Genomic DNA, 25,433 nt, shown 5'->3' with positions numbered 1-25,433 from the left:
TATTCTCTCTGGAGAAGAGACGATTGAGGGGGGATATGATAACAATGTACAAATACTGTACTGGCGACCCTAGCATAAAGAACAAACGTTTCAGAGAAAGGGAATACAATAAGACACGTGGCCACTCACTAAAACTTGAGGAAAAACGGTTTAAGCTAAAAATACGTAAGGGGTTCTTTACTGTCAGAGCAGTGGGGATGTGGAATTCTCTTCCACAAGCAGTCGTATCAGCAGGGAGCATTGATAGTTTCAAACAACTATTACATGGGCACCTTAAAGACCACAACATACAGGGGTATACAATGTACGGTTAAGAGCAAACACACACACACACCCATCATAGGTTGAACTGGATGGACTGATGTCTTTTTTCAACCTCACAAACTATGTAACTATGTAACAGTACCAATCAAGTTTTAGAATGCCACAATTTTTCTAGTTTTTTATTGGAATTTAAGCAGTTAAAGTGCAGTGAATGACCTGAAAGTTATTTAAAGCCAAGCTGTGCACCATCAAGATATTTGAAACCGACAGGAATGCGTCCGCCAGACCCAAAGCCAAAAGAGAATACAAAGACAATTTTCTGTGAGTCAACAGCGTTTATGGTCAGTACACTTCTGAAGATTGGTTTAAAAGGTTTTATGGACTGATTAACCCTTTCACTGCTCGAGCGGTTTAAAAAAAATACTTTTAGACCTGAAGATTTCATGAACCCCAAAAACATTATATATTTTCTGAAAAAAGACACCCTAGAGACCAAAGTGTTTTTTTGTTACACAAAGATAAGAATTTCAGTAAAAATACATTAAAGTTAATTTTAGGGCACACAAGCACAATCTTTTTGTAAAATCCAAAAGATGAGGTTACACCAAGTAAATAGATACCCAACATGTCAAACTTTAAATTTGTGTGTGCCTTTGGGAAAGAAAGGGTATTTTATGTGCTAACTTTTTTCAAATTCAGTTTTTTGCTGGACAGTGAAAGCAAAAGGGTGACCCAGAAGTGATGTCATATATGTCACTCCCGGATCGGCACAAAGAAGGGGAGATGACGTTTGACTGGTAGAGTATGGCATTTAAGGCTGCTGTAGCCAGCAGGAAGAATTACCATGTTCTTCCCTAGTGCTCACTCTAGTTCATTTGTGTTATTGCAGGTCACAAAGTTACAGGGGAACAAGCTGTGCACACTCGTCAGAAAATGCCTATGTGAGCAAGCCCCAAATGTTTTTTTATTTTTTTTATTCAAAAAGACAGCTATATTTCTCAGTGTCCACCAGTGGCATCCATCAGCCTAGCTTGAGAAAAGATTTTTAGTGAGCAGAAGAACTGTGAATTTGTAGTCCTCATAAGCCATTTACCAATACTTGCACATTGTTACATTTCTAAACTTGTTCAATCCCAGATTTGTATAAACATGGAGGAAACAAGACTTGTAATATATTTGATTTACAAAGTGCATCATTTTATTGACTTTCAGTACAGATTTAAATTTGCCAGGAATGTGGAGAGAGATGCTTTATACGTTAAAAAGAAAAAAGCTTTCCTTTGTTGTGCTTGGGTTAAATTGCAAACAAAAAAGGTGTTCTGTAATTGGAACTTGCATGGTGAAAGATGAATCATAGCTTGATAAATTGTTTCTGATTGCACAATCAGAGTTGCAGTCTGTTAAATACTCAGCCTTACAGCTGTTCTAGACAGTGCATTCAATTGTAAGTACTCTGTGTTTTTTTTTTTTTTGTAATCTGTGTTTATATTGCTTAACCCTTTTTAGGGCCTATGGACTACCTTGTATTGAAAAGTGACTTCAATTGCAATTTCCTTTGTTCCCCTCCTGGTGTTGAAATGGTAACTCTGCATACGCTAATTAAGAATTCCCAGCTGAGATAATCCAAGTGTTCCCGTTTCAGGATAAAATGTGATTTACTAAAAATAGAGCTAGTCTCCAATGACTTCTATAATGGACAGTCATTTATTGGTGAGACTTGACAAGAGCAGGAAAGACTTTTATTTTAAAGACAAAAATGTGTGGCTGAAAGTACAGTAAGTGGAAAGAATTTGTTTATTGAATAGTTTCATGAAAAGAAGTGAGGATTGTAAGCAAGGCCTTGTTGAGTTCTATGTGTCATGTTTAATAACTGAGGAAAATACCTACCAGAATTTTTTTTTTTTTTTTTACGGGGGGGGGGGGGCTGGCTATTAAATATTTACAAGCCATGTCATTTGTTTTGCATGTTTTGATTAAGATTGTAACTTGACATGTTTTTCCTGTGCATCTTAGACCGCATTCACACTGAAGTGGCACGACTCCTGCATGACTTTGGGGGCGACCTGTGAAGTCCCATGCACCGCGACTTCGGCGCGACTTGCACGGACTTCACATAATGGAAGTCAATGCAAGTCGCCTCCAGGTCACCCCGAAGTAGTACAGGACCCTTTTTCTAAGTCAGAGCGACTTGTGTCGCTCCTATTAGAACGGGTCCTGTACCAGTCAATGGACCGCGAGGGACCGCGACTTGTCAGGCGGTATTGACTTTGAAACCCCTTCCTTTTTATATGTCCGAGAGGTCCACTTGTAACAAAAGCAGTGCGTGCACATAACTTAAAAATTATGTGCCAGCTAAGTAAAAGTATCCCATGTTTAAAGGCACTTAACAGTTATAGGGAGGATATCAAAGAATACTGTCCCTGATCAACAAATAAGATGACTATTGGTGTTTTTTCCCATGGACCATATGCAATAACAGAACATTTTACTGTTGATTGTCTGATGTCATCCTGCATATTTATATTTTTCTCTATACTACAAGAAACCACTTCTATCATTATGAAGAAATCATTGTTCATACACTGCAAATTAGAAGTAATTCCGGAATATTTTCTCTAATGGTTCTCTAAGGGCTTGTTTACACATGCTTCAAAATGCGGCATTGGGCATGCTTTTTTAAAGTGCACTGCTAATCAAAGCACCTCTCACTAAATAAGAGGTTATGAAAAAATTATACCCCAAGTTGCTTTCTTGGTACTTTAACCACTTCCATACAGGGCAGTTATACCCCCTACCTGCCCAGACCAATTTTCAGCTCTCTCACATTTTGAATGAGAATTACTCATGCAATGCTGTACCCTATCAATTTTTTTTATCATATTTTTCGCACAAATTGAGCTTTCTTTTGGTAGTATTTATTTTTTTTTTAATTCTTTATTTAGGGTAACATCAACAAGGCGTAAAAAAAAAATTAAGGCATTACAGTGTTGTAGCATGTATCTGAGGTACAATAAACAAGTGAGAAAGGCATCATCAAATTAGTAAAGCACCTAACCCAAGGAGCAAGTGAGCAATTGAAAACCATCAACATAAAACTTTGTGGAGTAATGAAACTATATTCAGAGACGTGGGGATTCAGCAACAGGTCATCACGTCTTTTAGTAGTATTTAATAACTGGGTTTTTATTTTTTGTGATATAAGTGAAAAAATTGCGAAAATTTTGAAAAAAAAAGAAAAAACATTTTGTTTTAGTTTCTGTTATAAAATTTTGCAAAAAGTATTTTTTTTTCATAAATTTGGGCCAACATTTATACTGCTACATATCTTTGGTAAAAATAACCCAAATGAGTGGATATTATTTAGTCAGTGTGAAAGTTAGTCTACAAGCTATGGTGTTGCTGCTGAGTGTGGGGATCATAAAAGCTGGGGGTAGTAATGATCTGGGGATAAGAAAAGCTGGATGTAGTAATGATCTGGGGATCTGCTGAATGGGGTTACTAAAGAGTTGCTACTACAGAGCCGGGGGGCTTCATTAACCACTTTACCCTCTTCCTGACTAGGCCCTATTTTGCGATTCAGCACTGCGTTAGTTCAACGGACAATTGCGCAGTCATGCAATGCAATGCTGTACCCAAACAAAATGTACGTCCTTTTTTTCCTACAAATAGAGCTTTCTTTTGGTAGTATTTGATAACCTGTGCAATTTTTTAATTTTTGCGCTATAAACAAAAAAAGAGCGACAATATTTTTCACATTCTGCTATATAACATTCCCCCCCCAAAAAAATTAAAAAATCTATTTTTTAACATTTAAGGCCAATTTGTTTTCTGCTACATATTTTTGGTAAAAAAATCGCAATAAGCGTTTTTTGATTGGTTTGCGCAAAAGTCACCGCGTTTACTAACTACGGGAAAGATTTGTAATTTTTATTGTTTTTTTTTTTTTTTTACTAATGTCGGCGATCTGCGTTTTTTTTGCGGGACTGCGACATTGCGGCGGACAGATCGGGCCCCTAACTGACATTTTTTACACTTTTGGGGGGACCAGTGACATTACTACAGTAATCGGTGCTAAAAATATGCACTGTTACTGTAATAATGATACTGGCAGGGAAGGGGTTAACCCTATGGGTGATCAATGGGTTAAATGTATGCCTCATGCTTACTGACGTGTGTGTGGGTTGGGGGGGGGCGGTGTTCTGTGACAGAGGCAGAGATCGCAGGTTCAGCTATGTTGAATTCTGTGATCTCCTCCGGTCTGTCACTGAGAAGATCCGCCTGCTTTGTTTACATAAGCAGGCGGGTCTTCTCACACTTTCCTCTACAATCGCTGCCTCTCCTCCTCCGGCCCGACTGTGTTTAGACACAGCGGGAGCACGCCTCTGGTGGCGCGCGCACCACCAAAATCACTAGGAGTCCATCGACGTAGGTCCCAGGGGAGCAGCCCCGCCGCAGTAGGATTACTGTGAGCAGTCGGCAAGTGGTTAAAGATTCAAAAAGCATAAAAAAAATGGGGAAAAAAGTAATAGTGGAATTGTTTAAAACATTTAAGATTTTTTTTACTGCCATTAATCAGTGCCCCTAACACTGTACTGCACTGGTGACAGTATGTGTTTAAAATACATTTTAAAAAAGTGCATTTTTTTTTCTAATTTTTTCACTTTAAAAAGATTTCTAAACCCGGAATAGGCACGTGACATAGATGTACTTCAAAACTCACCATGCCTATTACTAAATGCCTCAGACTGTCTACTAGTTCGGTTTGCAGTAGAACTTCTGAACAGGGAAAATGTTCTAACCCGAACGTTGAACCCTATTGAAGTCTATGGGAGTCAAACAGGAAAAATCAAAAGTGCCCATTTTAAATACTTACAGCGCATCCAGAAAGTATTCACATCGCTTCACTTTTTCCACATTTTGTTATGTTACAGCCTTAATCCAAAATGGATTCAATTCATTATTGACCTCAATATTCTACATACAATACCCCATAATGACAACATGAAAAACGTTTGTTTAAAATTTTTGTAAATTTATTAAAAATAAAAAATTAAAAAAATATGTACATAAGTATTCACAGCCTTTACTCAATACTTTGTTGAAGTATGTTTAGCACTATTTACAGCCTCAAGTCTTTTTGAGTATGATGCTACAAGCTTGGCTTGAGCAGTTTGTCCCATTCTTCTTTGCAGGCCCTCTCAAGCACTATCAGGTTGGATGGGGAGCATCGGTGCACAGCCATTTTCAGAACTCTCCAGAGATGTTCAATCAAGTTCAAGTCTGAGCTCTAGCTTGGCCATTCAAGGACATTCACAGAGTTGTCCTGTAGCAACTCTTTTGTTATCTTGGCTGTGTGCTTAGGGTAGTTGTCCTGTTGGATGATGACCCTACGCCCCAGTCTAAGGTCCAGAGCTCTCTGGGGCAGGTTTTCATCAAGGATGTCTCTGTACATTGCTGCATTCATCTTTTCCTCCTTACTAGTCTCCCAGTTTCTGCTGCTGAACAAAATCCCAACAGCATAATGCTGCCACCACCATGCTTCTCTGTAGGGATGGTATTGGCTAGGTTATGAACTGTGCCTAATTTTGGCCTGTGTGGCAAGCATCATGTCTGGAGCAAAGAGTTCCATGTTTGTTGCATCAGACCAGAGAAATTTGTTTCTCATGGTCAGAGTCCTTCAGGGGCCTTTTGTCAAACTCCAGGCGGGTTGTCATGTGTTTCTTTCTGAGGAGTGGCTTTTGTCTGTCCACTCTACCATACAGGTCTGATTGGTGGAGTGTTGCAGAGATGGTTGTTCTGAAAAGTTCTTCTGTCTCCACAGAGAAATGCTGGAGCTCTGTCAGGGTGACCATCGGGTTCTTGGTCACCTCCCTGACTATGTCTCCTTGCTTCCAATTGCTAAGCTTTAACTGCTTCCAATTATGGATGATGGAGGCCACTGTGCTTAGTGGGACCTTCAATGCTGCAGAAATTTTTCTGTACCCTTCCCCCAGATCTGTGCCTCCATACAATCCTGTCTAGTAGATTTACAGACACAACATTGGACTTCATGGCTTGGTTTGTACTCTGACATGCACTGTTAACTGTATAACCTTCTATAGACCGGTATTTACCTTTCCAAATCCTGTCCATTCAACTGAATTTACCACAGATGAACTCCAATAAAGTTGTAGAAACATCTCAAGGATGATCAGTGGAAACGGGATGCACCTGAGCTCAATTTTGAGTGTCATGGCAAAGGCTGTAAATACTTAGTACATGTTTTTTTCCTTTTTTAAAAAAATTTGCAAAGATTTCAAACAAAGTTCTTTCACGTTGTCAGTTGTCATTATGGGGTATTGTTTGTAGAGTTTTGAGGAACATAATATATATGTGTCTATCTATCTATCGATCTATCAATCTATCTATCTATCTATAGGTAATAATCTTACCTTTGCCCCCTCTTTATCCAGCGATGTCCACGAGTGCCTCAGTCATCCGGGACTCTCTTCTTCTGATTGAGACATTGCAGCGGCGCTATTGGCTCCCACCGCTATCAATCAAACTCAGCCTCTCAGGAGAGAGAGGTGGTGGGGCTGAACAGCAGCTCCTTGTCTGAATGGTTACACGAACCTGCAGCTCGGCTCAGGTGCCCCAATAGCTAACTGGGCACTTAAAAGGAGGGAGGGGCGGGCCAGGAGCTCCAGTGACTTTCAAGGGAGCGAGCAGTAGGACAATATCTTGAGCCTGACCAGTTTCGCCGGGCGTCCCGGCTGCCTCAGAGGCCATGTGGGCAAACTACATTCCAATCCCACTGATCATGGATTTAAAGGGACAGAATTACTGTTCTTTGTTTCTACACCTAATCCTCAGAGGCACCAATAAATCCTCAAACAGCACCCCTGTGAGAATGATCAATCACTGGATATAGCTTTAAAGAAGCCAACACCCAAAACATCAACAAACCCCTGTGATTATATGACTAGAGGGGAATCTTGGAAGCCATGCCGCCCAAGGGATGAACTTTTACATATTTCAATGGCCATTGGGTGTTTACCTGTCTACTATGTTTGGGAAATAGTAATATAGAAAGCTAGATATAGATATAGTATTGTGCAGATACATATGTATACATAAGACAGGTTCAACAGGGAGCAGAGTAGCTAGAATGTTTTTTATGTGTCTTGTCATTTATTTATGTGGATTCAATTTCAATTGAAGATGGTGACTTTTCTATGCTTAATGGGCGTGATCGCACAGTATTTACCATCTATTTTTCTGCAGATTTATGGTCAATTAAGCTGATGATGCTTACAGATAAATAGAAACCTATATGTATTTGAATATAAAAAGGAAGGTGGAGCTTGTATTAATTTGGGTTTGGTTATATGTGTTGTGTTTTTAAAAGAATAGTGAAAGAACTTCTTTCCTACAATCTGTGGGGAGTTTGTTCTGGACCTTGTAGGACTCTAGATTGTGCTGGCGTTTTTGTATAAAACATAAAAAAAAAAAGAAAACACGGCATGGGGTCCCCCCCAAAATCCATACCAGGCCCCTATCCGGGCATGCAGCTTGGCAGGTCAGTAAAAGAGGGGGGTGGGGGAGCAAGCGCTCCCCTCCTGATCCATACCAGGCCACATGCCCTCAACATTGGGGTGTTGGTGCTTTTGGGCTTTTTAACAAAATGTAATACAGATCGGGAAATATATTTGGAAGCACTTTAATCAATGGAAAGTGGTGTTTGGTGCACTTTAACTTGAGTACTCCACGGGCACTGATGCACTACAATAAATGTGCACCAACACACTGCATTATGCTGCGGTAAGCATGAACCAAGGCACTGCAATGTACTGCAGGAAACCTTCCCTGACAAAATAAAATGACCCTAAAATAAAAATGAATAGTCGCATTGCACTCACATTGCACTCACATTGCACTCGATTCACACTAAACTGATGCTTTACACTCGCAATAGAATCACCGTAGCCCACAATAGCACACTAATTCTCTAGTAGCACTGAACAGAGCCATGTTCTATCTCTCTCCACATCATTATCACACTGAAAATGGCTGCTGTGGGAAGAATATTTTTATAGTGCGGGGTGGGACTGAGCCCAATGAGCCATGATTGGTTAGAGTCATCATTATTTTCATCAATCATGGCTCTGACAGTGCTATGTGCCCTGATTGGGCAAAGCTTTCATTGTTTCAGCCAATCGGGGCTTCCAATGCACTGTGTGGCGGCGCAGTGCATTGTGGTCATTGGCCGGGCCAAAAAAATGGTTGAATACCCCAATAATTCAGTTGTTCGTCAGCCTGAACTCATGCTCAGGTCGAACCAGTCACCCAAAACTAACCAGATGTAAGAAGGGGTCATCCTTTTGTAAACTACTCAAGGTATGTTACAACTGGGAGACCTCCTACATATTTATTAAAAGGTACATTTTGTGGAATTGACCTGTCAAAAACATAACTGTATACGGGCAACCTAAAATGCAATGGACTAAAACAAATGTAAGTGGGAAAGTAGTATTATTGGGTACCATTTTGGGGGAAGAGGTAATTTCCCTTATGTCCTGCTGTGTCCATCACCTGTCAGTTTTAAAGAAATTAAAGGGAAATTAAAGGGGCACATTTAATATAAGGTCTGCATTGGAAGGCTTTCCTTTACCGCATGTCCTGGTGCTATAAAATTCAGTTTTTGTCTCTGACAAAAACAGGGGTTGAAAAAAAATTTGAGCTATACATGTAGTTTAATTATAGGTAGCCACAGTGGAAAGTGAACAGGTTAGACAGAGAGGTGGGCAGGTGACTTGGTGGTTTCTTATAATTTTTTTTGGCTACTCTGATGATAGTCTTTCTTTGTTCGAGTTCTCAGGTTAGCACACCCGCTGTAGCTCTAAAAGAAAACCTTTCAACCTCATAATATGAATAGATTGGGGAGGCAGTGCAATACAGGTGCCTAGTAGTTTCTGCACAGTAGCATTAGATCTTGTCACCACCCTGGATGCCCTGAGAAAGCTGGCCAGTGACCTTCTAAACCCTACACATTCCTAGAAGCAATGGGGGCAAGGGTGCCTGCTCTAGTGATTATGCAGTAAGAACATAAAACGGGTGGAAAGGTACCTGGATATTTGGTAACTGGCATGATTATGGTTGCCTAATATTTGGGGTACCTCTGACACCAGACGATCATCTAAAGGTATCTACTGAGCACCTGTATTATAGTTCCACACCCTATTTGGTACATTTTATGGTATCTGCAAATTTTCCTTAAGGAGGGGCTCAGCATTGCATTGTTTATTTTTACGTTGTATATAAGAGGAAAAACAGGAGTAGTGGGAAAGCTCCAAGTGGAGCAGGAATACTTAAAACCCCAAAGTATGTACATAAAAAGAGCCAGGAATATGAAGCGATATCAAAACTGCCTAATACAGCACAAATACAGTATAAAACATTGTAAATCTGTCCTAATGTGTATAATAAATGATCAGGAATCTTTCTGGTGTTCAGACAAACATGAAATAATACTGATGAAATACTTGCCAATGTTGCAGTACTGTCTTACTTCCTGTTGGTCACCAAACCTATAGCAGATCTCAATTGTGTCTGATGGCTGAATGGTTTCTGAAGTTCTCTGCACTTTACATGTTGCTTTTTTCCTTACTAAAAAATATATATTTTATATTCCTGTTATTTGCAGAGGAAGTTGATACAGTATATATTGGCAGTATTTCAAAATATAACAAATTAAGGAGATATTCCAATGATGGCCATATATTCTCAAATCTGATTATTCAATTTAATGAGAATTTCAATTAAAGAGATGTATGCGTATTAATTGTAATATGTGAGTGGCTCAATCAATAAGCAATTGTTTTAATGAAAAGGAGCAATATGTGAGTTTTACTGAATTGATTTTTCTTTTCAAAACCAATGACTTTGTTATTTGTGAAAGGAAAAGGTGAAATTAGATTAGAATATTGAAATAGCTGGTTGCAGAAAACCTCTTTTTTGTTTACTATATTTTGCTTAAATATTGGTTAGTGTTTATTGTGGACAGAAATAGTCTGCCTATTGTTTCCAAACCATCTTCTGATCAAATATATCAATGCATTTTTTGTTCTTGTGTGGACACACTTTGCCTATTCTCAAACTCTGCCTGTCTTTGTCCCTTCTTTGTCTTTCTGTTGGTCTTCATTCCTGTCTCTTCTACTGCTGATGGCACATTCAGTTGAGATTAAAGTAATCAAAGAACTTCCCTGGCCTCCTCCAGTGGGACAGCTAGACAGCAACACAGTCGCCCAAGAAAGTGATGTGAACACTTCATTGTCTCAGCAGCCTCCATCTTCTCCACATTTACCTTCCCAGAACAGCCTTGAAGACACCAATGGTGGGTGTAAGAATAAAAAAACATAATTCTCCCATACCTTTTCTATATTTGTGATTCTTGCCTAAATTCTTGAACATTCCACAAGTCTCTAAGTATTTATAAATATCTATAAATATTTTCCAGGATTTTACTTTGTAGCATTACTCTTTGCAAAGAAAGTTGCACTTTCAAAGAGCATTTTCCACAGAGCTTTGTGAATATAGTGAATATTCTTTGCAAGGAAAATTAAAATAAACATAATTTTTGCTTGCATATGATTGGATAATGTAAGTCAGCAGCTTTACCTCATTCAGCTCTAGGGATAATTTCATAGCAACTTCCCTTGCAAAGTGAAAAGTCTTATTTGCCTTTAATAAATCCATTCCATAGGCTTTCTCCGTGTGTCTGTATTTTAGATAAACATGCACTCACAAATGACACCTCTGAATATTAACAAGGATATCCCACATGCCCTCCTCCAGGGCCTTTTACCTCCCTGGCGGTCTGATTATGTCAGTATTTTTGAATGTCAAAACGGTACATTGTTTTGCATGGAAATCAGTTTTTTATTGTAGGCCTGTAATTCTTAGTAAAAAAGTTAATTTTTTTTTTAAATAAATTTTAAATAAATTAAATTAATAAATTATTAATAAAAAATGATTAATCAAAAAGGAATAAAACTGTAAAAGTGCAGGCAGGGCACTGGACAATGCACTAGGGACAAAACTGAGGTGAAATGGTTTGACACAGTAATGAAATCCTAACAGATTACAATGTATCATGTCATGTTTTGTATACTTTTTTTAATTTCCCTCCCGGTCCCCCACCCCCCTTCCTCCTCCCCCCGCATCGCGGCGCTCGCAGGTAAGGGAAGCTGGAAGACGGATGCCGCCATCGGCCGGAGGACACAGCGGGAGGACATCATGGGATCGTAGGGACAAGGTAAGTTTAACTACAGGGTAACCCCGAGTGTGGCTCGGTGGTGTTAGTTTTGGTACTGAAAATTAACCCCGAGCCAGAGAGGTAATAATTTAAAAATATGTTGGAAACCAGATATAGAATCCATGACAGAGCACAATTAGCTCAACTGTGTGTGAATATAAATGCTAATATGTTAGCATAAACTATGAGGAATTTCACTTTTAAAAGCATTTGTTAAGCCTCGTACACAAAGGAGATTGTGTCTGTTTTTTGTTGCATGCTAGTCTCATATCGAAAGTTTCTCATATGACAGAATTCAACTTCAGAATTGATGTCATGTGTTGAATTGTTTTGTATGTATTCTTTAATTTCCGAGCATGTGTAGTCTTGCTCTTACAATTTTTTTTGGACGTGTTCATGTACGATAAAAATTTTATAGCCTACACATTCAGGTTTTGTCATACAAAAATTAGTAATCGGCACCATTCTAACAATCTGAAAATCGGTAGATCGTTCGCCAGTTAAAATGTTACTTCCGATTTGCTTATCATGTGTACAGGCCTTTACACCCAGGCAAAAATCTCCTAACTCCTATATAGATACCATTCACTGCCAACTTGCAGCCACTTCCTACCTACTAGTGGGATGGATCTTCCTGCTATAGCCTCATGATCAGATCCAGTGCAAGAAAAAACTGCTGGTACTGCTAATGAAAAAATGGAAAGTTACAAGAAGATGTAAGTAGCAATGCTATGTGAGCTCATTATTTTAGAGTTGGCCTTTGATGTGATGGAGCTTTTTAGGCATATATAGATCTTCCTTTTTTTTTTTTTAATTCTAAAGATCAAGCATAATCTTTTTAGCCATGTACTCTTTACACCTCTTTTCACTTTGGAAATTTTGCCCCTGTTTTTCCTTAAAGCTAAAACTTTATTTTTCTGTACTTTATAACTTAATTTCCAAGACTTGAAGCCATAGACTTTTTTTTTTCTTTAAGCTTTTTTTTTCATGTTACATCTCAACCTTCCTATTCTTCAGCATAAAAATCTATTTGTCCAGTGTTCTGTTTCCAATAGCACACAATACCAATACCTGTAAAAGCAAAATGATTTATATGAATTATATAAAAAATGATGGGCTTATACCCAAAAGTGCATTATAGCCTTGATGACCTATACAGCGTTGAAGAATTAGTACTGACTAGCACAAAACAGAATGCTTTATTGTTATCTAGAAATGTGTCGGTAAGAAAGGCATGAATTTATTTTATACGCTGTGTGTTTTGAAGGGCATTCCAGCCTTTGTGGTCGATTTGGCCAGTATATTAAACTTTTTTTTTTTTTTTTCTTCCTTTCTCTGTCTTCCATATGGTAGGATTTTTAAAGAATGGCAGGTTATAAAACAGGCTAGACAAGCATAAAATATGTGAGTGAGTTGATAGAAGCAGAAATAAAGTGCCTCCTTAAAAGATTTAGTAACCATACTTGAAACAAAAAGGAAAGAGGCCTACGGTATGTTGGTTTGTTTCTTCCTATACTTCCTTTTTAAGGCAAAATAGAATTTAAAAAGATGTGACTTTCAGATACTGAAGTATATAAGCAGATTATGAAGGATTGCCTTGAGTAAGTACATGCAGACTTTAGTCGAACCCCTGTATCGGCTAATGGAAGTATTAAAATAACATTTATAAAGAAAAAGAACTACAATGAAGGGTTTAAATGACTCTTGGAAAGGCACATAAATAGAAAACATGCACTTTGGGGAATTAAAGGCTAGTGTTTAGGAACAACTATTTGCTGTAATACCACTTTTGTTTGTAGCTATAAATATAATTTCTGTTAATGGTTTAGGTTTGGAAATTAATATATGAATTTTGATTAATATTGCTGTGGTTTATACAACAATAGAAAAAACTGGCATTATAAACATTAAACAGAGCTCTAACATTGATTTGAAGATGTTGGCTGAAACTGTTTACCGTATTTGATATTAAATAGAACCTGTAAGGGAAGAATATGGGAGCTGCCATTCCTGTCTTGCTTTTACAAGTAAAAATTCTGAGACTGTCCTCTTCATCCTTTCTTTATCGTACATCACGGGACACAGAGCCATATTTATTACTACATGAGTTATAGGCCACCTCCTACACAGGACGTACCTCCTTTTTTTCAGTGTCTTAAGGTGATGGTCACTGTGGATAAGCTGTCCTTCTTCTTTGAGAAAACAAAAAAAAACAGAGGAAGATTATGATACATACCCTGATCAAAGATCTCTGAATCTAAGGGGTTCGCAATCTGATCCATCCAAAAAAAGTTAGACTAAACATGGTACCTGAGCCTTGGGAAAGCAGATACAAGGTTTTCCCTGTAACGTTGTCCTTTTTAGGCACTGGACCCCGGGATCCGGACCCTTGGTAATACCAATCCCAAAGGTGTTCCAGCAGGGTGCTCTACAGGTCCAAGGGAGTGGCCCCTGGAAACAAGGGGACCCAGTCCTTGAAGGTTGGCAAGTGAAAGAAACTCACAGTAATGGATGAAGATTGGATTCTTGTTACAAGACAGAATCCTGCGACGGGACTGGTAAGTCCACTTTGAAAAAATATTTGTAAAAATATTTTTATGCACTGCTCCCTTTAAAGATAACAGGTATCAAGTGCTGGTCTCTACAAGAGACAAGAGGTGTATTCGCTTAGTTAAAGCACACCTTGTTTGGTTAAACATTTTCTTTGATCTCCCTGTGCAAAACAGTAGGTGTATCAGCTGTGTTAAAGCTCACCTTGTTTAAACATATTGTTTCACACTATTCTGATTACCTGAAAGATGTCAGCTGCTACAATGTGTGCTTGTTTACAATTCTGCTCTCATCCCATGTTGTTTGGTGTGTAGTTTTTTGCCTTGGCACGAAAACACCTGTGCATTTGTCTCTTTAGAAGCTCCGGATCAAGCAACGCCTTCAGTGGCGTGTCTGTGGCAAAGGATCGTCTGCGCATGCAAAGATTTGCCATTTAAGCCCAAGCATACGCTTGGAGCAGGAGGGGCATGTCATGACGGGATTGGCATGCATGTGGATGCCACTAAGCATGCTGCACATGTGCAGTACTTCCGCAAACAGCGCGATGTTTAAGGAAGTGTTTCCAATGCGTAAGCCTCTGTCAGGGGCTGGAGGGGACACAGAGCAGCAGCAGCTGGTTTGCGTGAGTCACTGTTGGTGCATGTTTACAGGCACAGACAGGTTCTGTGTCTTTGGGATAATCAGTGCTGTGTGTGTGATAAGCTGTGTAGCTTGGCACAAGCCTTGAGTACATTAAAGTTAGTACCTCAAGTTTTTTTTGCCTCAGAGCAGTGTCCTCCTGAAAGAGGAGTGGGGGGGGGGGCAAAGATGGAAGGGGCACTGTGGTGCCGCTGTCAGGACTTGAAGGTCCTAGTCGTGCTTCCTCTGTGTTGTCCTCCCCTGATAGGCCAGAGGCGATCAGCCAATCTGAGCCATTATGATTGTCTGGCATAGTAGCTACATCCTCTACTTCTTTTGCAAACCTTCGTCGCTAAGGATGATTTGGCATTGGCATTAGCCAGACTTGAGGGTAAGATTGCTGGCATGATTGCAGGATCGTAAGAAGGGAGAAAACGTGATAGATCCCCCTCACCCGAGCTGCCCCCTCATTTAGTTCAGGATTGGGCAGAGGATGTGGAAAAAGTAGCTGTAAATGACCCTGTAGAACATGGGTGTCCAACCTTTTGGCTTTTCTGGGCCACATTGAGTGTAGAGAAATTTGCTCGGGCCGCATATGAAATATATACTATAGTTAAGGTATATAAGTAATAAAACGCACTAATGCACATACCTTTTCTACTTATTTTGCAGACTGCTGGTGGTTACTGCTGGCGGGTACTGCTGGTGTGGTTACTGCTGGCAGTTATTGCTGGCGGGTAATGTTGGTCATGCGGGTACTGTATTTCATATCACTCTGCCTGTGACAGAGCCGGAACTATACAGGAAGCAGCGGCTCTGTCACTGACTTCAGACATCCTAGGTCTCCCGCAGCAGCCGGGAGATCACACGGCACTTGCAGCCTAGGTTGTGCTTATCCAATGCAGCCTAAACAGTGTCCATCCAATGCAGCCTAAACAGTGTCCATCCAATGCAGCTTCACCAGTGCATGCCCATCCAATGCAGCCTGATCAGTGCCCTTCCAATGCAGCCTCACCAGTGCATGCCCATCCAATCCAGCCTGATCAGTGCATGCCCATCCAATCCAGCCTGATCAGTGCATGCCCATCCAATCCAGCCTGATCAGTGCATGCCCATCCAATCCAGCCTGATCAGTGCATGCCCATCCAATCCAGCCTGACCAGTGCATGCCCATCCAAGCGCAGACTGATCAATGCCCATCCAATGCAGCCTCACCAGTGCCCATCCAATGCAGCCTCGCCAGTGCGTGCCTATCCAATGCAGTGTCACTAGTGCATGCCCATCCAATGCAGCTTCACCAGTGCATGCCCATCCAATGCAGCCTGATCAGTGCCCATCCAATGCAGCCTCACCAGTGCCCATCCAATGCAGCCTCGCCAGTGCGTGCCTATCCAATGCAGTGTCACTAGTGCATGCCCATCCAATGCAGCCTGATCAGTGCTCATCCAATGCAGCCTCACAACTGCATGCCCATCCAATGCAGCCTGATCAGTGCCCATCCAATGCAGCCTGATCAGTGCCCATCCAATGCAGCCTGATCAGTGCCCATCCAATGCAGCCTCACCAGTGCATGCCCATCCAATGCAGCCTGATCAGTGCCCATCCAATGTAGCCTCTCTAGTGCATGCCCATCCAATGCAGCCTCTCTAGTGCATGCCCATCCAATGCAGCCTCACCAGTGCGTGCCCATCCAATGCAGTCTGAAATGAAGAGAGAGGAGAGCCGGTGGATTACACAGAGCGAGGATCTCCCCGGCGACCGATGTCATACGAAGTCCTGCCTCCTGGACCAGCTCCTATGCTAGACGTCACTAATGTGTTGTCTATCATAGGAGATGGTCCAGGGGGCGGGGCTTTGTATGACAGCGTGCGCTGGGTGAGCAGGAGATCCCCGCTCTGTTTGTAATCTAGCGGCGCTCGCCCTCCCCTCCATGGTAGCCTCTGCCTACATTTAGTTTGAAGCCGCTGTGGCAATGCCCCCGACTTAACTTCCTTCCTCCCCAGCAGAAAAAAAAATCTCAGGGGGCAGTGGGCCGCATTGCCTGTGGTTCCGGGCTGCAGGTTGGACATGCCTGCTGTAGAAGGTCAAGTTGAGCTTTCCACTTCTGGGGAGTCAGAATCTGAGAAGTCCTACTCGGCCTCTCAATCCCAGAGATTGTTGATTCAGTCTCTTACTGAAATGGTCTGGTTTGGATACAAGTTACCTCTCTTAGAGATGTCTGAAGTATTTTTCCTCGCTAGGCTCATTGTGCCCTCCTCCTAGTCCTCAGGTTTTTCCCTTCCATCATCTCTTAGAGCAGGTAATGTATGCTGATTGGCATCATCCTGATAGGATTTTTGTTCCTCCCAAAAGGTTTTTACTATTGTATCCTATGGAGGAAAAATTCAAGAGAATATGGAGTATGCCTACTGTGGATGCTGCCATTTCTTCAGTTAACAAAAGTTTAACTTGTCCTGTGAATAAAGCCCAGGTTTTTAAGATCCAGCTGATAAGAAGTTGGAATCTTTGCTAAAAGCCTCCTTTGCTGTTGCAGGGACTGCAATTCAACCAGCAGTAGCAGTTATAGGAGTTTGTCAGTCTTTAAAAGACCGTATTTAGCGAGGACGGTTCTTTCTCAAGGAGAGTCTGTGGAAGATTTGACATATCTACCTCGCCCTTTGTTTTGCAGTGGATGCTCTTGAAGACTCCATACAGCAAATGTCATGGTTTGATCTTCTTTTTTTTTTTTTTTAATAATATTTTTTATTGAAATTTACAACATACATGAAACGAAGCATGGAAGGTACATATGTAGCAGACGGTTTACAAGAATCAGTGAATACAATGCACCATATAATTTCTGCATATGACATAAGAGAAATGGAAGGGAGGAGAAGGAGGGTGGGAAAAAGGGGGGGGGGGAAGGGACGTTCTGACCGTGGTGACATAAACAACGTACATAAACTTTTAAAGACATTAACTAAGCAATTAACAAAGCAATTAACAAGCCATACAACTCAGTACCACCATGACAGCTGTAGCCCTGTGGGCAGACCCAAGATACAAGAACATTAGGGCAATATGTCAAGGCATTATGTTAAGGCACTATAGCCACTCCTCCCCTCTAATCTTAGGCATAAACAGAGTGTAAGAGATACGTGACGGTAAGGGGAAGGCAGCGCCCCAGCGGCTCCCAGTGGGAACATAATGCCGCAGAAGCACCACCTCTCCCCTCTCCATGCCGCTCTCAGGGATTGTTGTATCAGTGGGGATATTGCCAATGAAGCCAGGCATCCTGGAACTTCGGGTATGATAAGGAGTTGAGTGCCAGGGATTTTTCCATAATATAATTGTCATTTACAACTCTGACCACCTCCGTAAAACTAGGTATCTCAAGAGACCGCCAACGGCGCAAGATCAGCACCCTGGATGCCAAGAGAACATGCAGAATCATTTGTCTGTAGCATACTGGGTACTCATCCAAACCCATATTAAGTAGTGCCAACTCCCTCTTTGGGGGTTTGAATATTCCCGTACAGTCAGCTATACATTTGAACACCCGGTTACAATAGCTAGTCAGAGAGGGGCAGTCCCAAAGAATGTGAGCAAGAGTTCCCCTATAGCCACAGTTCCTCCAACATAGATCAGGGAGCGTAGGAAAAAATTTTGCTAGTCGATCAGGTGTATAATACCACCTGTTCGTAATTTTCAAAGTCATTTCCCAGTGTGACATACAGTGGGAGTAGCGATAGGTAGATGAGAGGGCGTGAGACCACTGTTCCGGAGTAAATTGAAGGTCCAGGTCCCTCTCCCATTTTAGCATTGCCTGAGTTTTGGGCGAATCAGGCGTGCTCATTAGGAGGTCATAGAACAATGATATGCCCTTCACGGCTTTTTTGGGAGAATGGTAATGGGTCCAAGCTCGGAGGGGAATCCGGCCTGTAGTAAGGGGGTGCTGTTTGAGGAAACTATGAATTTGTAGAATGCTGAGGAAGAGGGAAGATGGAACCTGGAATTTACTCAACAGAGACAGTGGGGGTATAAGCGCGTCCCTGTCAAAGAAGTGGGAGAGATCCGCGATTCCCAGCTTCTGCAACATGGAGATTTGGAGGGTGGGGAGGTGTGCTGCCAAGAGACTCAAGGGTAGAGAGGAGGAATGATGGGGAAAGTCTTCGCTCTGCCTCCCCTGGGTGGCCCCCAATCTACGCCAGGCCATTAAGGATACCTGGAGAGTCGGAGGAAGGTCCGGGAGGGAACAGGGGATCCAGAGGTCCCCCAGGAGAAGCAGCCGAAGGTCCTTGGTCGGCGATAGAAGACGTTCCATGGACGACCAGACGGAGTCTACGCTGGGGGAGAACTAGGCCCTCAATTGATCGAGTCTAGTGGACCAATAATAGGCATGGAGGTCTGGCAGTTTAACGCCACCCTGAGTTCTAGGAAGCGAAAGTATAGACGTGGCGACTCTGGCCCGCTTCCCGCACCAAATAAACTCCCGCAGTCCACGGGTCAGAGCATCCAGGTATCTTTTCGGGAAGGGAACAGGCAGAGCCCTAAACAGATAAGAGTATCTGGGGTAATACCATCATTTTGTATGCTGCCATCATACCACACCAGGACAACTCGACTTTTGCCATAGTGGTCAGTGTGTGGTGAAGCTTCCTAAGAAGGGGGTCAAGATTTGAGGGGACAATTTTGGAAAAGTGATTAGAAGGCCTAGGTACGGGATACTGTCGTCAGTCCAGGGGTAAGGGCACTGGGATTTCAAGCGAGACACCACTTGTCGCCCAACACCTAGGTTTAGCGCCTGAGCTTTTGAGGTGTTGACCTTGTGATAGGAAATAGCCCCAAAAGACAGCAATATGCGGTGCACCGCCGGGAGCGATTTGGACGGGTTCGTCAAGATAACAATGTCATCCGCGAAGAGGTTGACCTTGTGCACATCATCACCCAGGCGCAGTCCCTCCACCGCACCATCAGACCGAATGGCCTCCGCCAGGGGCGCAATCATTAAGTTGAAAATTGCCGGCGAGAGAGGACAGCCCTGGCGGGTGCCATTGGAAATGGTGAACGGAGTCGAGGCAACACCCGAGGCGAGGACCTGTGCCGAAGGACAGGAGTAAAGTGCCAACAGGGCAGAGAGTATCCCCCCAGAGAAGCCAAAACGCTCCAGTGCCATCCGCATATAGAGCCAGTTGACCCTATCGAACGCCTTCTCCGCATCCAAAGTGAGGAGCAGAGAAGGCGTTCGAGTACTACTTGCTAGGTGCACCAAGTTAATGATACGCCTAGTGGCGTCAGAGGTCTGCCTGCCTGGCATGAATCCCATCTGGTCACTGTGAATCAAGTGGGGGAGAATGGGCTGCAGGCGCGCAGCAAGGACCTTGGCATATATCTTGATATCGCTATTCAATTGGGAGATAGGCCTGTAATTGGCAGGAAGACTGGGGTCCTTGCCTGGTTTGGGTATCGTCGTAATATAGGCACTAAGCATTTCTTGAGGGAAGGCAGACCTCTGCGCCGCCAAGTTAAACACGTCAGTAAGGAACGGGTTCAGGGTGTCAGTGTAGAGTTTGTAGTACTCGTTACACAGTCCATCCGGTCCCGGGGATTTGTCCTGTGGCAGGGAACGAATAGCCTTGGAAACCTCTGCGCCAGAAAACGGAGAGGAAAGGGACTCAACTTGGGCTGCGGTCAGTGAAGGTAAGGATAACCTATCCAGGAAAAGGTCAATAGTCTCAGGGGACGGTTGAATAGTGGAGGGATCCTGAGCGAGATTGTAAAGCGAGCCGTAAAAAGTGGCGAACTTGTTTGCAATGTCCTTAGGGTGGGTGAGCTTGGCCTTCGTCAGGTGGTGCGTCAGATGGGAGATTCGCGCAGACGCCCGTTTTTGTTTAACCCTTGCTGCTAAAAACGTACCCGCCCTATTTGCTTGTGCATACCGTTCCATCAAGTGGGATCGAAGGGATTCCCTCTTGTGGGTCAGCTCATTGGTTACAGGGGGGGTGGGGTTACTCTTGTGGGCTGCCTCCAGTTTCTGGATGTCGGCCAGCAGGGCATTCAGTTTCTGGTTGTAGGCCTTACGGGTCCTAGCTGTTTGTTGTATGCAAATCCCTCGCATAAAGGCCTTGTGCGCCCCCCAGAGTATCCACGGGTCAGATACCGAGGAAGAGTTGAACTCAAAGAAATCATGCAAACGTTTCGCGACCTCTCCGCCAGTGGAGGGGTCCTGAAACACCTTGGCGTCACAGCGCCACACTGACGTCCGTTCCCTGGGACCGCTCTCCTCCACAACCATTTCCACAGCCGCATGGTCAGACCAAGTTATGTTTCTGATGGAAGAGGAGGAGACCTTTCCCAGGAGAGGGAGGTCAGTCAAGAACAGGTCTATACGGGAATATGAACGGTGTCTGGAGGAGTAGTGGGAGTAATCCCGTTCCGAACCGTGTTGACATCTCCAGACATCGTACAACAGCTCTTTGTGCAACAAGGAGTGTAATGAAAGTTGTCGGCCCCGGGCAGGCTCCGAAATGTCAAGCCCAGGGTCAACCACAGCGTTAAAATCCCCAAACAATACTAGGTTACCATAGAGATTCGTAGAGATTCGATGGAGCAGTCTATGGAGGAAACGTAATTGGTGACTGTTCGGGGCATACACCGCTACCAAGGTCATGGGCATACCATTGAAGTCACCTTTGAGAATTAAGAAGCGACCGTCTGGATCACTGAATGTCTCTTTAAGGGAGAAGGCCACCGTTGTTTTGATCGCTATCAATACTCCACGCTTCTTCTCCGGGGCACTGGCGAAAAAAATGTGAGGGAAGTTCTTATGAGAAAACCTCGGTTGCTGGGAGGCCTTAAAGTGAGTCTCCTGGATGGACGCAATATCAGCTCGGCTGTTGTTCAGTTCAGTCCACAAGGAGTACCGCTTAACCGGGTGGTTCAGTCCATTCACATTTAAGGACAGGAATTTGATCGTCATTGTGGATCTGCGAGTTGGGTCTGAGAGTACTGGTCGAGAGCAACAAGCAGCAAACATCCAGCGAGGTGACCAGAGTTGCACGACCGTTCCACAGGGCAAGCAGGGACTTGACTGGTCAGCACGTCAGAACAAGAGGTAGGAAGGGTAGGTAGTGCAAAAGTAGCGCAGGGCGCCAAACAGGGTAAAGGTAACGTAAAAAAAGTCCAAAAGCAAGGATCGCTTGCAACAAACAACGAGGGGCCATATGTGAATATCACATCCTAGGCCTGGGACTGTGGTGAATGTTGCGATAGAACACGTTCACCGCCATTGGACCTCTGGCCAGAGTTGGACCTCTTTCTTGAGGCAATGTGCCAGTCTCCCATTAAAGGCATAAGTGATGGAGAGGAGGAAGTCGCTCCAGATGGTGAAGCATCAGCAAGGATCCCCCAGCGTCTCAGGAGGGCCGTCCCTTCTTCAATAGTAGAGATAGTAACCGTAGAGCCATTATGCGTGATGCATAGATGAGCTGGGTGCTTCCACTTGTGGGGTATGTGGTGGTTCCTGAGGGCCTTCGTGACAGTGACTAAGTTTCTGCGTTTCTGGAGGGTGTGCCTGGACAGGTCTGGGAGTATTTGCACTTGGGGGTAGTCTCCGGGCATAACCTGGAGTTGCCTCGATGCCATGAGTATGCGGTCCTTTGCATGAAAAAAATGGACCCTGAGAAGCACATCTCGTGGTAGCTCTTTAGCAATGAAGCCGGGTTTAGGGATCCTGTGTATCCTGTCAATTGTTAAGTCAGATGCTGACAGGGAGGGCACTAGTGCAGTGAAGAGATTCTTAGCCACAGCCTCTAGGTTTTGGGGTAACACGGTTTCAGGCACCCCTCTCAGCTTCAAGTTGTTACGTCGTGACCTGTCTTCAAGGTCTGCGACTTTATCCTTGAGCCATGATATGTCCTCAGCATGAGAATTGTGGGCTGCTACTAGAGTGTTGAGGGATAGTGAACACTTGTCCATGGATGTCTCAACGATATCCAGCCTTTCCCCTAGTTGATGAACCTCATGTCTTGTCTGGGTCATTCCCTGCACCATATCTGCATGCAGGGATGACCAGAGGGAGCGCATCATGTCCTTTAGGAGCGTGGCCGAGATAGGGTGATCCCCTACTGGGAAGGCTGCAAAGGGGTCAGTGGCTGGAGGAGCCTGTGCTGCTGAGGGATGAGGGGCCGCCATACTGTCCATCTGCTCAAGAGGGGAGAAAGCGGGGGGAGGAGAGCCTCTCCGCTGCTTCTGCTTGGCCGGGCTACGTGATGAGGGAGACGGTGGGGTGGAGGAGCCCGATGAGTTCCCGCTGTCGGGGTTTGCCACTTGCCTTAGTTGAGGTGAAGCGCCTCTCTGAGATCCCCCACCACGCTGCTGGAGCTGGCCGGCGCCATGTTGGGAGAGGCCCCCGCTCCGGAGATGAGAAAGCCATCCATCCTGGGGTACTGGTGGGTCTTGTTCTTCCCCTTAGCCATCGGGGGAGTCAGCGGGGCACTGTGGGAGAAACCTGGCGGTGATTGTGCCTATCGGTCTGGTCGTTGGAGGCTGTAGTCCCGGGTGGCCGAGCGGAGCTCCGGAGCTATGCTGCCATCCGCTGCGCCGTACGCCACGCCCCTCATGGTTTGATCTTCTGACAGTGCATATGCCAGAATCCTTTTGGCTAAGAAGCTGGTCTGCGGAATTACTGTGTAAAAAGTTGTTGGCTGGCTTTCCCTTTCATGGAGAACGCCTATTTGGTGTCGATCTGGCTAAATATATCCAAAAGATTTTGTGGGGGGGGGGGAGTGTACCTTGCTACCTGTTAAGAGGAAAAGCAAGCGTCCTAATTTTAAGATACCCAGCACTCAGACCCCCCCCCCAGTGCTGCTATTCCCAGGAAGTTGCGACGGCCTCAGCAGTCTGGATCCAGAACCAAGCTCTTAGGGCAAGGGCAGAAAAAACCCTGGGCCCAGAGATCTACCAAGTCTATCTTTAAGCCTACCTTGTTAAGGGGTGCCCCCACTCAATCAGATGGGGGGAAGGCTTCTATGGTTCTCGAAGGTTTGGGTAGAAATAATCCAGGACAACTGGGTTATTTCCACTATCTCGCAGGGATACAAACTGCAATTTTGGGTGTTCCTGCATCCTCGGTTTGTAAAGTCCAAACATTCCTTCAGATCCTCTAAAAAGATCTCTTTCTGGCTCGCGACCATATAAGGTCCCAAAGAATAATTACAGAGGTTCCAGAGGATGAAAGATTCAGGGGTTTTTAGTCAAACCTTTTCGTAGTCCCTAAGCCGAATGGAGATGTGAGACCTATTCTGAATCTCAAAGTTCTGAACCAATTTCTGAACATTATTTTTTTCCATATGAAGTAAATTTGTTCAGTCATGGCCTCCCTGCAGGGAGAGGAATTTCTAGCATCAATAGACATCAAGGATGCATACCTTCACGTGCCTATTTTTCAGGCCTATCAAAGGTTTTTATGTTTTGCAGTAGAAAACCATCATTTTCAGCTTGTGGCCCTGCCCTTCGGGTTGGCCACGGCACCAAGAGTGTTCACAAATATCCTAGCTCCAGTATTGGCCACTCTAAGATCTCAAGGGATATCAGTAATAGGATATCTAGGTGATCTATTGCTAATAGATCGATCGGCTTCGGCTCTAATTCGAAATGTTTTCCAGACCGTTCTTAGAACGTCTGGGTTTGATTCTTGGCAAAGTCAGCATTACAGCTGGTCCAGCATCTGGAATATCTGGGTTTCCTTGTGGACATGATACAAGCAAAGGTATTCTTGCCATTAAGAAAGGTCACAGACTTGATGGATCTGGTTTGGTCCATAAGAAGGCAAAGGTCTTTCTGTATGTCTTTGCATGAAGTTCTTAGGGAAGATGGTGTCCTCATTCCGAAGCAGTTCCCTATTCTCAATTCCATGCCAGATTGTTACAGAACAACATTTTGTCAGCGTAGACCAGAAAGGTCCAGTCCCTAGACTGGTGCATGTCTCTGGTACCAAGAGTATGTCAGAGTCTGAATTGGAAGTTTTTAACCAGAAATTTGGAAAAAGGGAAATCCTTTCTTCCAGTAGTCTGGAAAATAGTGACTACAGATGCCAGTCTCTCCAGCTGGGGAGCGGTACTGGAGGAAGCCACTGTCCAGGCGAAAGTGGTCTTGGGCAGAGGAATATCTTCCCATCAATGTCCTGGAAATCCAAGCAGTTTGTCAGGCTTTAAAGTACTGGACACCAGGGTCAGGGTACAATCCGACAATGCCTCTGCTTTGGTTTATATCAACCATCAGGGAGGCACCAAAAGTCGGTCTGCCCAGAAGGAGGTGGATCATCATATCCTGGGCCAAAAAATGAGTTCCATGCCTATCAGCGGTTTTCATTCCAGAAATAGAAAACTGACAGGCAGACTTTGAGTCGTCAACAGATGTTTCCGGGGGAATGGTCCTTACACGCCGAGATCTTTGCATTGATCTGTCAATGCTTGGGGGGGGGTCCCAGATATAGATCTGTTGGCATCCAGGTTAAAGAACAAGTAGAAAAGATTTATGTCCAGGACCAGAGATCCACTCGCAGTCAGAGTGGATGCCTTGGTGACTCTTTGGGAGGAGCCTTAATTTCCCCCAGCTAGAGGGGAAAGCAGAAAGCCTGGTAGCTCCAGCATGGCCGATGAGGTTTTGGTATGCACAAATTCAAAGATTGGCAGTGACAAGGCCTTGGGTTCTTCCACTGCGTCCGGAC

The 25,433-nt window shown here is 43.7% G+C and overlaps 1 protein-coding gene across 5 annotated transcripts in view; it reads left to right on the top strand.

Moving 5' to 3' along the window:
• SHF (Src homology 2 domain containing F) overlaps positions 1 to 25,433 on the top strand; it is a 412,091-nt gene that overhangs the window by 301,398 nt on the left and 85,260 nt on the right. For 3 of the 5 annotated variants that reach the window (XM_082254701.1, XM_082254705.1, XM_082254703.1), the window contains exon 4: positions 10,478 to 10,636. The exons of the other annotated variants lie outside the window; for them this stretch is intronic. In XM_082254701.1, coding sequence (XP_082110827.1) covers positions 10,478 to 10,636 — 159 coding nt within the window. The remainder of the gene's footprint in view (positions 1 to 10,477; positions 10,637 to 25,433) is intronic. 5 annotated transcript variants of the gene reach the window in all.

The sequence above is a fragment of the Pelophylax lessonae genome (genome assembly GCF_965119305.1).
Source record: "Pelophylax lessonae genome assembly, chromosome: 4".
Lineage (NCBI taxonomy): Eukaryota > Metazoa > Chordata > Amphibia > Anura > Ranidae > Pelophylax > Pelophylax lessonae.
The sequence above is the reverse complement of the archived record's forward strand: the minus strand, read 5'-3'. Positions and strand labels throughout refer to the sequence as shown.